Here is a 13,391-nt window from a genome sequence, read left to right on the forward strand (position 1 = left end):
CTGATTAGCTAACCCAGGGTTAAATTTTAATCTACCTAGTAGGCATCTATATTTCTCTGTTTAAAAGCTGTTTTAGGGACATTTTTCTCTTTTGTTTTAAGAACATTCCATCACCAATCATCAAATTGAAGACAAACAGAGTTAAACTGAATGTTCTTTACAAACTTTCAGATCTTTAATCAAATTTTACACTAACTCTGCATTATCTTAACCCAGCTTTGAACAACCTGGACCAGAGCTTTTTTTCATTCAGATGTAGAAACAATTCTCCTGTTTCTTTCACATTCTTATCTCTTGATCCTGTAACCACTTAGCCTGATCAGCATCTTATTTCTCCTTACAGTTCTACCCCTGAATCACACATTAATGTAACAAGAATAAGGAAATGATCACCAACTTCAGACATTCTTGATTGTTACACAAATTCTCCTTGTCAGCACTTTAGGAAATGTATAGAGAACAGTATGGAGAATATGCATACTGATGTTAAGGGGCATAAAGAGTTAACCCCTTTACTCCCAAAATCTACATGTTCATATAAATGCTAAATTCTTTACATGCTACTTTGTATATATTTTATATAATTTCAGCCCAGAGGATTCAGTCTTACATTGGTCAGAGAATATATCCTGATTGATATTATTCTTCATTCTCATTACACTTCTGCTTTAAATGAATTCATATTATAAGGAGAAATACCCTTTTGATCACTCCAGGTGTGAAGATTTTTAAAAACCCTGAGAAAATCTGTCTTTTTTTGAAGCAGCTACATATGTGTGTTGCAAGTTATCAATGCTTATATTAGACGTTTTTATTTGTAAAGAGCTATTTCTCCTAAGTTATCAGTGTTTTTATTCCTTTCAACAAGGAAACTGCTATTAATTCATAGCCAATTCTATTTGTAAATAAAATTGAAATGGAGAAATAAAAACATTTTACGACTGACGCCTGACAAAAGCTGATTTCAAAGTTCATGTTGAATATCTCTATACGATGTTTCCTCACCTTTCGTGATTTTCAAATTCTTCACCTTAGCAGCACCAATAGTTCTGAGGCGTAAGATTCCAGCTTCTGCCGCCTATAAAAAGAATAACAATTGTCAAACCGGGGGATGGAGGCAAGCGGATATCAAAATTTCAAGGTTAAACGATCAACAACAGTCATTAAGATTAAATATAGTTAAAATAAAATTTTGTTGATTTTAAATCGAGAATGCTAAACTTGAACACGTTATTACTCTGGTCACTAGAAAAAGCTCTCAAAGACACAAGCGAGGCTATTCTAAGACATCAAACTGGCTTCTCACCTCTTTAACCGGTTGAAATTTTCGCCTAGTCTCGTTCGACAAAGCCCTAAGGTCAGATTGGACTGCATCAATAAATTTCCGTGATCGCTCGTCCAGAGTTTTCGACATCTTCGAGATGATCAGCAGCGAGCCCTCACATAAATTAATTTTTTATCTGTGCTGGGATTTGTACCATTTCTGGCCATTTTAGGATTGTTTTTGTCCGAAGTTTTCAACAGATTAATTTGGTGGAACAAAGGGAGGAGGCCGCCATATTGGATAGCTGATGTGGCTCGTGCCAGATCTCTATGGTAGTCAACCACAGGAAGTTTAGGGCCTGTTTACATGGAGGTGGGGGACCCCAGGTAAGTGAGGTAACCCGCCCAGCTGTGGTCGAAAAATAAAACGCGTTTACATGCAATCTTACAACCCCGGGGTGCTGGGGTGAGATTTCTTGAGGTTGTTGTTACGCTTGCAATTAAGAATATTGAGCTGAGAAGTCCCAAGCTCACATCTCGAAAAAAACAAAATATTAATTTACAGACACATATGTATTTATTCATGAAAGCGTCACGCGTTGTGTTACGCGGTGTTTGGTTTGGCGAGGAACTGTTGACTTAATACGTTATACGGAATAGTTTGGGAAACCAAATATGGTCGATTTACAACGCTAAATATTCCGAAATGTGAACATTTTACACTCCTTGTGTTTCCGTTGCGGGTTACCCCACCTAGGCGGGTTACCTCACCTACCTTGGGTCCCCCACCTCCATGTAAACTGGCCTTAGTTCCATCTCTTAGATCTGTAACTCAAACCTGAAGATATCCCTCACAGAATATACGACCACGTGTGATATTCTATGATGAGCCTGTTTTTTTGTGAACGTAGGAGGTCTGAGAAAATCCCGGCGAACACAAGTTAAAATATTGCAATCAGATCAGAAGAAGCCAGAATTATAACGGTCGGTTATCTTATAACATTTGTAATGAATTAATGGCTATGACATCTCAGAGCATGAATCCCTAAGGAAACAGGAGGCTACAACTAAAGAAAATAGACAACGATTTTCCTAATTCTTATTTTCCTTGATAACGATGATAATAACAATAATGACAATGATGATAATAATAATAATAATAATAATAATAATAATAATAATAATAATAATAATAAGATCCCTGTGGTTGTTGGTGCGCTTGGTACAGTAAAGAAAGGGATGTTGGAAAGCATAAGAAAGGTATCAGAAGCAGCTACTGTGACAGAGATTCAAAAGATTTGCATGCTAGGATCTGCGCGAATCCTCAGAAACGTGCTTTGTGGTTAAACAGAATTATTGACCAGAGAGGCTGATGCCCTTGGTGTGTGGTTTGCGCATGGCTGATGCACATAAAGAACACCAGCAAAGACTGTGACAGAAGAGAAAATAATAATAACATTGATAACAATAATAATAATAGTAATAATAATAATATTGTTTAATGAGAGAACCCAGCTCGCTTAGACTGTTTTCAGTGGGACGGTTAACCTACAGAATTGTTTATATGATGTACTAGGACTCAGGAAATAATTATGTCTCCCCATGGGGTAACCGACATGTGTTGTGTTTACTCAGCAGTTCAGAGGATAGACATAACTCGCAACTTAGTATTCTTTTCTTCTCCTTTTGTTTTTCTTTAAGCGATTAAAGGGAAGCGTTCGTCCTTCAGTTTCTATAGAAGAAGAAAAAAAGAAGAGAAATTCTGTTTGGGAGCGTGAGAGAGAAAATAGAAAAACCTACTCATGATCAGTTTCCTTTTGCTAAACCGAGAACCTTTAAATAATATTTGTCACGTTTCAAGATGATTCTCGTTTCTGTATCGACCGGAAGAGATTTTGGTACAAGATTACGAGTTGCGCAATCTTTTCTTTTCACCCTACCATCGTATAGTTTATTTTCGTTCCTATTTCGCCACTGTTACTCAAGCATCGGACGAGCGAGCTCCGTAGCTTTGTGTGAATTTAGAAATACCAAGCCTACTTTGAACTTTCAAGTTCACGGTTTGCAACTGTTCAAACATTTTCATCCTTTGTCATAATTGTTACTTCTTAGCTTATAAAACTCTTCTTTGAGTTTTTCTTTCTCGTTAAAGAAGTATAAAGAAGTCTTGATCAAGTTGAAGGCAGTTTGAAAGGCCGGGCTCAAGAAAAGACGAAAAGCCAAAATGAAGTGACTTTCTCTTCTCATCTTGCGCGGCCGCGACAGATATAAATCGAACGAACTACTCCATCGTCAGATCCCTTATCGTTAAATTATTGAATGGGTTTCTGGGTCACTTTGTCACTCATGATTTATGTCACATCAAACAGGTTTTCCGACGACTTCCTGTTTAGTTGGCTAGTTATAATCTTCCATCAACGATTTTTCTACTACGTAGCTTCAGCGGAGATTTAAAGATTCCTAAGAGGCTGTGTGATCTATTCAGGTACGTAGGGCTCACATAACACGAAAATGATGATTTTTTCCCCTAGGAATTGTTAAGCTGAGGTTCGACTGTAACTACTGATATACAAGGAAGGGTTTTTAATAACATTTACGTAACTATAAATAAACGTGTGAGAATTGAAAAAAAAAGTGTTAGCAGAGTTACAAATTTATCAAAAGAAGAAAGCTACAAAAAATCAGCTCTGTATGCAATATGATCAGAAATTTATAACTTTATCAAATTACTATATTTCGACAGAGGTTTACGTTGTATTCATAATTCAGAGTTGGTTCGTGACATAATTTCTGTGAATCATGGAGATGACCTGAATCGCACTTGACCCTTTTACTGCTGCGTTCTTCGTCTATCTCTGTATAAACAATCTGTTATAAGCACACATTACGGGTGAGTTCGTCGGATCAAAACCACGATGCAAACAGGACACTCAAAGTTGTCTGCTTTTTTTATTCCTATCAAGTTATCATAGTTTTAACCAAAGACAATTTGAAGAATATGGGCGCAATTATTGTAAACGAAATAATTTAACATACAGCAGAATGTATTTTTGTCGCAATTTAATATTAAAGTTTACGATTTATAAAAGTGAAAAATAAGTTTCGCCAAGTCGCGCATCAGGTAGAGGGGAAGTCTGAGACGCTTTTGGTCACTGGAATATCTGCAATCGACCTTGGCTCGAACGTATTTCCCTGAATTCGGCGGGGTTTCCCATATCAAGGTTTCCTTTTCTCAACGCAAACATTTATTTTAATCCACACTTTCTAATATGAGAAAATTTGCTGTTTTAGGGCCGAAAGAGAAATGTTTTTCCTTTCTATTCGGAACCGGAAGAATTAATTCATTCTTCATTAAAATATCGTATACCTTAGAACTGAAATATTAAACTACGATTTAGGACTCAAATGCAAAAATTGAATAAGACTTATGTCAGAGCAGAAATTTCAGCGGAATATGCTTGTCACCTAGAAAAAATGGAATCTGTCAAGTTGAAAATAATTTTGTCAGTTTGAAGACAACTACACGTTATGCTCTGTGTCATCTTGAAGGGTGTCTCAGTCCATTCCTAGTTTTCCAATACAGTGGGCGTCTTCCGTGCCGTCCGGAAAAATAATAGGATTTTAAAAATAATATAACTTTTTAGTAATATCTTAAAAAGAGATCTGCTCCTCAAACAAATTCCCAATGTATTCCTACACTGGCGTCTGTAAAACACTAATTAATAAATTCACTGTCACGCGCACGATTCCTTGCAACATTGACAAAGGCTTGCAATAGCCTTGCCATACTTTAAAAACGTCGCAAGAGTGAAATCACCACAACTAAGCGGGCCTATGTTTAAAATCCTGCCAGTTTCGGATGCATATGGTATTCGTCAGGAAGCAGGTTATCTTTGGGTCATGATCGAGCGAGGCTTTCCCCAAAACAAACTCCTCTTTCCATTCAGTGTGAATTGCAAACGAAGTTCAATGAAAAAAGGCTTCTTAAAAATTCAGCGCGGTAATAACGCTGACTGAAATAACCTGTGATCGAAAAGAGCGTGTCCCGGCGAACGGTAAGAACATTTATAAGAGAAACATTTTGCGGGAAAATACCATTATTTATCACATATCAGATGTCGTATTATTATCAAGTCTTCTCTGTTTCCTTGAGCCCTCTTTTCCTTTTTCCTGTGATATTAATAATTAAGTTGAAAAAGAAAAGAAAAATTTCGTTGAGTGAAGGATAACTACCGGAAAGCACGTGAAGATGCAGCGTATGTTTCTAAGTTCATAAAGGAAACAGAATGCTTCCGTACCAATCCTCGAGTTAATTTTGACGGTATTAACATTCATTTTCGAGGAAGCTGAGTTGAAACGCTAAGCGACTGATTTGCACGTCTTCGATTTGGCACTGTTGTAGCACAATCAGTGATGACGTTTCTCGAAAATGTTCAGTATTCACAGCACGCTCCAGTTGATTTCATATATAAATATTCCTTTATTCAAATAACAAGGAGGAAATAATTGTGCTGCGTGACAAGCCACTTCCTGTTATATAACAACATCTACTTCCGCCCACGCTTCGGTCCAATGACAGCTTGACACAAACAGGAAGTCTTGACGCTTGTATAAAAACCTACTCAAATCGCCCACACGACATTACTAAGTTTCGATACTGGCTGAGTTACGACTGTGAAACTGCTAAAAGAACGACGATTCTAAGAGGTATGTCTAATTACCATTGGTTTCTTGATGTTTTTTGGCTCACGATGTGAGTTTAGATTTCTCAGCGAAAATTTCTACGATTTCGCATCTGGTGACAATTTCGAACGGCGTTGCAAGTGAATCATCTCGTTGTGCTAACAATGCATTTTCTTATTCTGTTCGGCAGAAATCTGAATTTGCTATTAAATTATCGCGAAAGTTTGAGATGAGTTCGACGCCTTGCAAAATAATAGTAAAATTTATTGTTCTCTTACGAAGAAAGATAGACTGCAACCGCGTTTTAGCGGCGAGCTCGGTCGCTCCATGGGTTACGTGCTCTTCTCGTTATTCAAATTTTGTAACCAGGAAACATGTGAATTGTCGAAACAAGTACATAACGTAAGTTTTGTCCAAAGCTTTAAAAAAGCGTGAGAATAAGAACTCGATTCATTCGTATAGCGTATAAGATCGACGACAACAGTTCCACTAACTGCCAAAGCTTTAATCGATTTCTGTTGTGTTAGCTTCCAAATGTTCGTAAAAGTACAGTTTGTTGTTCAAATTCGAAGAAACTTCTCTCAATTTGCACATATCTTTGAGATACCTTCGAGGTTCTACATTTGTTGGTAAGCTTCGACACGTTCAAGAGAAACACGTCTTTTCAACTCCGGAGCGGAAGTTCTAAGGACAGCAGGGGGCCAAAGATGACCTCTAAGGAGAGGAAATAACAATCCTTCGTGTGGCCGTTTCAAAGGACAAAAATATGAAATTCAGAGAAATACTTCTTAAACTGGGAAAACCTCGATCGAAACCAAAAACTAAGGGCGGATGTTTATATTGGTCAAAAACGGTAACTTTCTCACGCAATTTGAGAAGACGAGATAAAGGGTACACTTCTTTGATGTTATTTCAACTACATGTTTAAAACTCAATTGACTCAAAAGCGAGGCGTCCAACAGTTCCTAGTGGTTAAAATATTTTTCTTTCTCGCAGCCGTTTATTCCCAACGCAAACATTTAGATAAAAGTTTTCCATCGTGTTTTTGTGCCGTTTACATTTGTCAAAGAAAGACAAAGGCAGCGAAAATTGCTTTCTTCCATGAATAACGTCATGTAGCTTCCTTCCGTAAATGACCAATCAAGAACAGGATTTTTCGCGGAAACAATTGGAATCACGCGAAATATGCTTTGATCCGTTTTTTATCCTTAAGAAGAAAGCAGTTGCGGTTTTAATGGCATAGACTTAAACTTCACCGAATTCCGCATCACTTATTTCTTAAATGTGCTGAAAACGTCAGTAAATATTCATTTTTTCCTTTTTGTTATAGAAGAGGGAAATTCATTAGCAGAAGAAGGACATTCAGCGATGTCGCAATTTGGTAAGTTTGAGCGTTTCATACGTGGAGAGATAAACTAGCGGTTTTGATGATATCTCGTGCGATAAGAACTGACGAGAGCGTATAAGGAATAACTCAGCGATAAATGAAAATATGAAAATTTCAAATCAGGCAAGATAAAGAAGTAATAACTGCAGCAAAATTTGACAATTGTTTTGGCCAACGAAAACAGTCTACGACATGTTCAAATTAAGTGGTATAATTTTTCCTCCTTCGCGCTTCGAATAACAAAGGTGGCGTTTTACTACATATGGAGAAAAGAAATATTATGCTATTAAATAATATGTTAATCGGTTCCTAGCGTCGATCTATTGACAGTTGACTTCAGGTAGGTTTTTAATTGACACCGGAAATTTTCAGTTCCTACCGACGTTTCTGTTGAATAGATATTTGGTCTAAAAAAACCCTCATAATTGACATTTTCGTTTATAGAAAGCTTACGAAAACCTCCCAAAACTGCCATTCACCTTTGGGAATTTTTACTCAATCTATTATTGGATGAAAAGAGTGATCACATGATATGCTGGACCAATCGTGAAGCAGGAGAGTTTAAGCTAAAAAACCAGGAAGAGGTCGCAAGGAGATGGGGAAATTTGAAACACAGACCTGGCATGAATTACGATAAACTAAGTCGAGCGCTGAGATACTACTACCAGAAAGGAATCATCAAGAAGGTAATGTTCTTTATTATAAATAGAAACTAACAACTCCTTGCAGTTCTAATCTCTTCCATTCTCATACAGTTTCTCAGACCATGTTTGTTTTCCTTTTTTTTAAGGGAGCAAACACAAATTTTCTCGAGCAGTTGTAACCCATTTTAATGTCCTTCATCTTTTAAAACCTTTTTCCCTTTCAATTTTCAGACAAATTACTTTTGACGTGCGTAAAGGTTTTCCTGTAACAATTAAACTTTTCATTCGTGTCCCAAAAAGGTGAATAGTTCTTTGCGAACGGGGATTTATTGTTAAGATGATCATAAAGCTGATTAATGGCAATGACGTGCAGACCGGAAAGTTCCTTCTGGTGGCCTGAAAGACTTTTGAATCCTTTGCCTTTGGCTAGAGTTCACATTTTCAGCGAAAAGATAACAACATTTTCTTTATTTTTTTGTTAAGTGGGATCTCTTTTTGGTAAAGGACAATTTTCGTTTCTTCCTTTGTCAGGTAAATGGTCAGAGACTTGTTTACAAATTTGTCAAACCGCCTCTCGGAAAAGAGAGTTCTCCCTCGCGAGAAGTTCCCTCAAAAACGCAAGCACCGATTGGAGAGGATAAAGTAAAAGCTGAAGAACCAGCAGATGGGAACAGTGAATCCCCCAGCGTGCCTTGCGTACGAACCAATGCAGGAACAGTACCTCAGAATACGCTCACAACCACTTCGATGGGTTTCCGAATCATTCAAGCCCCATTAGTCGCTCCAGGTCAAATGACGTATCCACTCTCTCTCTACCCATATCTCGTACCTTGCGTCATCCCAGCGTGCCGTCAGTTTGGGGTCATCAAGTCATAGACAATCATAAATAGTCCTCTTGTTATTGTGTGGTACTAGAAAAGATAAAAAAAATCAGGAAGGAGAAGATTACTTGTGACTTGGAATTTCTTCCTCCTCCTCACTTCGCTTCGTTCTTTTCCATTTTTTTCCGAATTTAATTGTGCCTAGTTCAAGGAAGATTCGAGACACCTCTTAGGCAAACATTCGTTTAAAGTGTTATTCTCAGTTTACTGTACATAATTCTCCGTCACATTCAAAGAAAGCATCATCGTTGAACAAAAAAAAAACAAAAAAAAAGAATTATCACGCTGCCTTTAGAAAGCTGCTTCATTTCTCCAATTGACATTGACGGCAGCTGTAAATATGAGTTCCAGTGTACAGTATCAATTTGATAAGAGTTTAAAATGTATTGACAGTTTTAGCTGTCGTTGCAGGATTTTTGCTTATAATTTATACTAAGGATTAGGTCATATTTAGATAGTCACGTCATTTTCGTGATGTTCGTGGCGGGATTATGTGACGAGTGTTGCGTGATTACCCCTAGATTACTGCCAAGAATGGGATTAACGCAGTGTTGTTTTGCTAAGGGGCAAAGAGTGAATATTGTCATAGGTGTGAGTTTTTATTTTGTACATAATGATACAGGCTTTAGATAGCCTCTTAATAATTTAAATAAATTTCACGCCAACTTTGACAAGAGTCCGTCTGTATCTCTATATTTTCAGTCTTGGGTAAGAATGGGCTAATCCCGAAACACGCCTATCACAACTGAGCATAATGGTTCATGGTGTGACGCGTATCCAGTCGACCTTATCGTCAGAAGAAGACTGGTAGTGTATAGTCGGAACGACGCGATCCACATCGGACATGACAAAATCTCTACAATAAGCGACCAGGCTTCACTCTGAGTATATTCACTATGTTAAATAACTAGAAATGCAACCTATTTCACGAAATAAACTCTCTGGCCTATTGACTGTAGTTGTTTTTTGCGCGGCAAACGCGTTACATCTGACATCTAGGAATAGCAACGTTCAACGTTTCTGCGTACTGAGAGAGTGTTAAAGAAACTCTTCATAAACTAGGGAGGGAAACGGAAGATTTTTTTCATTTTAAGGTTTTCGTCTAATACCCCGATCACACTACAGGTTAAACATGTATTAAAGCTGTTTTGTTAAACATCGTTTAAAATTGTTTGCTTCATCGAAGCTTAAAAACCAATGTTTGTCGACTTCAAATTTAGCACAACACAAAGACAAGTTGATAAGTGATTAAACCCTAGGGGAGATTAAGTTTTCAATTTTCTGTTTCTGATTTTCACTCAGTCAAACCTGGTTTAACTAAACGTGTTTTGCTGGTGTGAATGGGGTATAATGTTTGATGGAAAGAGTGTGGATGTGCTGTCGTGAATCTACTTCAGCCACCGATCTGCTCCGTTTTCCGCACCCGTTTTCAGGCAGAGCTTCTAAAAGTTGAAAAGGGGTTTGTGAATCCGCTTCGCTTCATTGTAGCATAATCAAGCTTTGATTCGGCATTGAAATCGACAAATGGTAAAAAATTTACCTGAAAATTCATTTCGAAGGATGCATGTTGTACTTGCCTCTCACTGATATTCATCCGAACTCGAACAAATAAAAACTATTATACGCTGCCGCAGCTCTTACGAAAAACACACCACATTTAAGATAGGTGTATCTTCACTCAAAAGTGAATATTAAAAACCGTTTTTAAAAAATGATTTTTCTTCGAGGCAGCATATATCTGGCTTACATAGGAGAGAAAAGGTATCCCTTCTCCTCCCCCCCCCTCTCGCCCACTCATTGCAGGGATATTGGCTAGCTAACTTCGGCGTTGCGTGCCTCGAGCGAACTTCTGTGTCAGTAGACTTCCTTCCGGCGAAGATACACCTGTTCAGACGCCACAATATCAAAGCGGATCTTCTCTTCACCATTAGAAAACATTCTCATCTTCTGATTAAAGATAATGAACGCTGGATATCAACATTCTGCCTGACGCAATCTTGAAATCACGGAAGATGTAAGTTTTGAAATTGAACAACCCCATCAGACAAGAATTATTTCAAGCTCAACCCATGAATAGTTATCTACTTCATCTCAAAGAGCCACCTGTGAGGCATAATGTCAATATGCCATTTATAATTAGACGTTGTGCTGACATGAAATTAAGTGTCGACTTCTAAATTATTACTGAGTCACGTCCGAACTCATACATGAGCTAAACCCACATTGTACAGTGTATCACAGTACGAAAATAGAACCATTTGAACATATTCTGCTCAGCGGCATTCACTTGATTGTCACAAGATTCTCAGCTTACTCAGGCAGAATATCAACAGCTCTTGCTATATATAGACTTGACAGTAGCCGTCAGAACTCGTCTAGGATGCCTATGAAAAGTGCGGGACTCGAATGTGAGGCAATGACCAAGTCCCAGGGGGTAACTTTAAAAACCCGGGAAACTCCCATGATTGGTCTTAACACGAAAGTGCTGCCAAACAGAGCATGTTTCCCTGAGTCTGGGACCTTAATGTGAAACGGTAATCCACGTCATACTTCATGTAACACCTGCTTGGATCCTCCCTTTGTCAAACCCTGTGCTGTTTGCAGAGCTACATGAAGCCATCCCACGAAAATCGCAGTGCTTGAAAAGTAATTCAGGAATGAGAAGGGAAGCGAGTGAATTAAAAAAACTTAAGGTTCGTAGCATTGACATTGATTTGCGATGCTTTACCATCGAAACGCTTCTTGTTATCGCCTTCGTAAGAAATAAATTGCCTGAGGTGAAACATTCGTCGAAGACAAAAAAAAATATATGCTATTTTCGTCTACCAGGCAAAGATGAGTGTTCTCAATGCACGAATCACCTCGAGCGAGCAGAACACACTTTCAATATCCCTGTCTTATCTTCGACTGCTATAACAACACCTACGTTCCTGTCGTTAGCTACCTGGAGGCTTTGCCTATATTTTACCATTTACTTCCCCCACGTGATCAACGTGTAACTTCTCCTCACAATATTAATACATTCTCCAGCAAGCGAATAGAAAGAAGAAACAAACTTATCAGATGTAATTTGCTGGCTGGATTTAGTACAATTATTCTGGTGACGTATAAGGAAGCGCGCGTTCTGATTGGTCGAGACGACGTTACTCCGCGAGAGGTTACTATGATACTCTGGTGCACAACTTTTTAAAACGATTAAATTGCGATTGCTTGAAATTTCTCAGAAGAAGAAAATCAAGGAAAATGCAGTTAGTTTGAAATATTTGAATACTTGGATTATAAAACTTTTCCTTCAGGGAACAGCTGAATATCAAAAAAAGAAAAGAATTTTAAACTAATCACTAGTTGAATAATTTTGACTGACCCATCTTACACGGAATGCGAGAGAACCGGAAGAGTGACTCACAAGTCCGATCCGGAGGAGTCGAAAAAAAAAATTATACCGAAGTTCAAATGATCTTCGTTTGTTATGAGGCTACCATGTTACCGTTACTTTTCCAGTTTGGAAAGAGCGGTTATTACTCAACTTTTTTGCTACTCACCCAGCTCAGTCATTTAAGTTTTATTTCAGTTTCGGTTGATGTTTGACACCCTGAAGTTAAATTGCTGTTGTCAACGAAACAATAACAAATCTATTAGTACACTCCATATTTCGGTCTAACTGAGGAAGGAAGTGGTAAGATTAAGTGGGAGGACACTTTATGCGGCGCCGTGAACACGAAGGGATATCTTTTAATACATGGATTGAACGCACATAACTAAAATTTTAAGACGTCTTCAAAGTTTTACCGAACACAGCATTCGGTACGTCCGTAATTTCACTCAATTTCACTCGTGGGAGATTGCATTCGGCACGAAACCTGGGATCTAGGAACGACCAAAAAATCTCCCATCATGTAAACTTCGTTAGATCTCTTTAGAAATACGCGTGGACAAATTGGTTTTATTTTTAAGTTAGCAAATAAGCTAAGAATAACGTAAGGCTTCCTGTTATCTGCTATTTTCATTTAGACTCCTTTTTTTATCTTTGTCAGTTTCTCCATGCTATTGTTATAACTTTCCTCTTCGATGTAATATTCTTCATAAAAACACTCAAAACTTCCGCTCGACAAAAAACAATTATACCGATGTTGTTAGATTTCATGAAATATTTACAATAGAGGTCAATAACATATTTCAAATTCCCTATTGTTCACGAGAAAAAATCCATTTCTAATCATGAAGTCTGTAAAATCAACCAACTGAAATTCCGAGTAGGCGGCGTTTGAGACAGCCTCGACACGCCATATTAACGTCAATCGAAACTTCTTTATATTAATAGGAAATCTTTCAATTATTTTTTAATTGGCGGATACAAACAAAAAATGGGTAAAATGAACTAAAAAGGAAGGAAGACGGGTAATGATAGTAAAGATTGAGACGGAGAGTGAATGCCGCCGAACTTTAAACCTGTGCACTTAAATTATTTGGTTGAGTTATTCGATTCACATTTTATAGGTCAAAGTATTCTCAGGTTTTAAGAGTTGTTTTTGG

The 13,391-nt window shown here is 37.8% G+C and overlaps 2 protein-coding genes and 1 long non-coding RNA gene across 5 annotated transcripts in view; 1 reads left to right on the forward strand and 2 right to left on the reverse strand.

Annotated features, from left to right (window-relative positions):
• The window catches only part of LOC113678523 (protein MON2 homolog), a 31,249-nt gene extending 29,647 nt beyond the window's left edge, over positions 1 to 1,602 (reverse strand). For both annotated transcript variants that reach the window (XM_089206184.1, XM_089206183.1), the window contains exons 1-2: positions 1,307 to 1,602; positions 1,006 to 1,078 (exon numbers count right to left, since the gene is read on the reverse strand). In XM_089206184.1, coding sequence (XP_089062310.1) covers positions 1,006 to 1,078; positions 1,307 to 1,414 — 181 coding nt within the window. In that variant the 5' untranslated portion in view covers positions 1,415 to 1,602. The remainder of the gene's footprint in view (positions 1 to 1,005; positions 1,079 to 1,306) is intronic.
• A 1,576-nt stretch (positions 1,603 to 3,178) lies between these two features.
• Positions 3,179 to 9,529, forward strand: LOC113678527 (uncharacterized). Of its 2 annotated transcripts, none has more exons than XM_027195420.2 (4): positions 3,179 to 3,748; positions 7,277 to 7,327; positions 7,778 to 8,019; positions 8,509 to 9,529. In XM_027195420.2, exons 2-4 carry the CDS (start codon positions 7,315 to 7,317, stop codon positions 8,851 to 8,853), a joined length of 600 nt encoding a protein of 199 aa, XP_027051221.2. In that variant the 5' UTR covers positions 3,179 to 3,748; positions 7,277 to 7,314; the 3' UTR covers positions 8,854 to 9,529. The 2 variants fall into 2 exon arrangements, with proteins under 2 accessions (XP_027051221.2, XP_027051222.2); XM_027195421.2 differs by lacking the exon at positions 3,179 to 3,748 and adding an exon at positions 5,904 to 5,970.
• Positions 4,491 to 5,682, reverse strand: LOC149044780 (uncharacterized). The gene is made up of 2 exons (XR_016186534.1): positions 5,562 to 5,682; positions 4,491 to 5,433 (listed from the first exon to the last, which is right to left on the reverse strand). It is a non-coding gene; the product is annotated as an uncharacterized LOC149044780 (long non-coding RNA).
• Positions 9,530 to 13,391: the final 3,862 nt, after the last annotated feature.

The sequence above is a fragment of the Pocillopora damicornis genome, chromosome 5 (assembly GCF_964200805.1).
Source record: "Pocillopora damicornis chromosome 5, jaPocDami1.2, whole genome shotgun sequence".
Lineage (NCBI taxonomy): Eukaryota > Metazoa > Cnidaria > Anthozoa > Scleractinia > Pocilloporidae > Pocillopora > Pocillopora damicornis.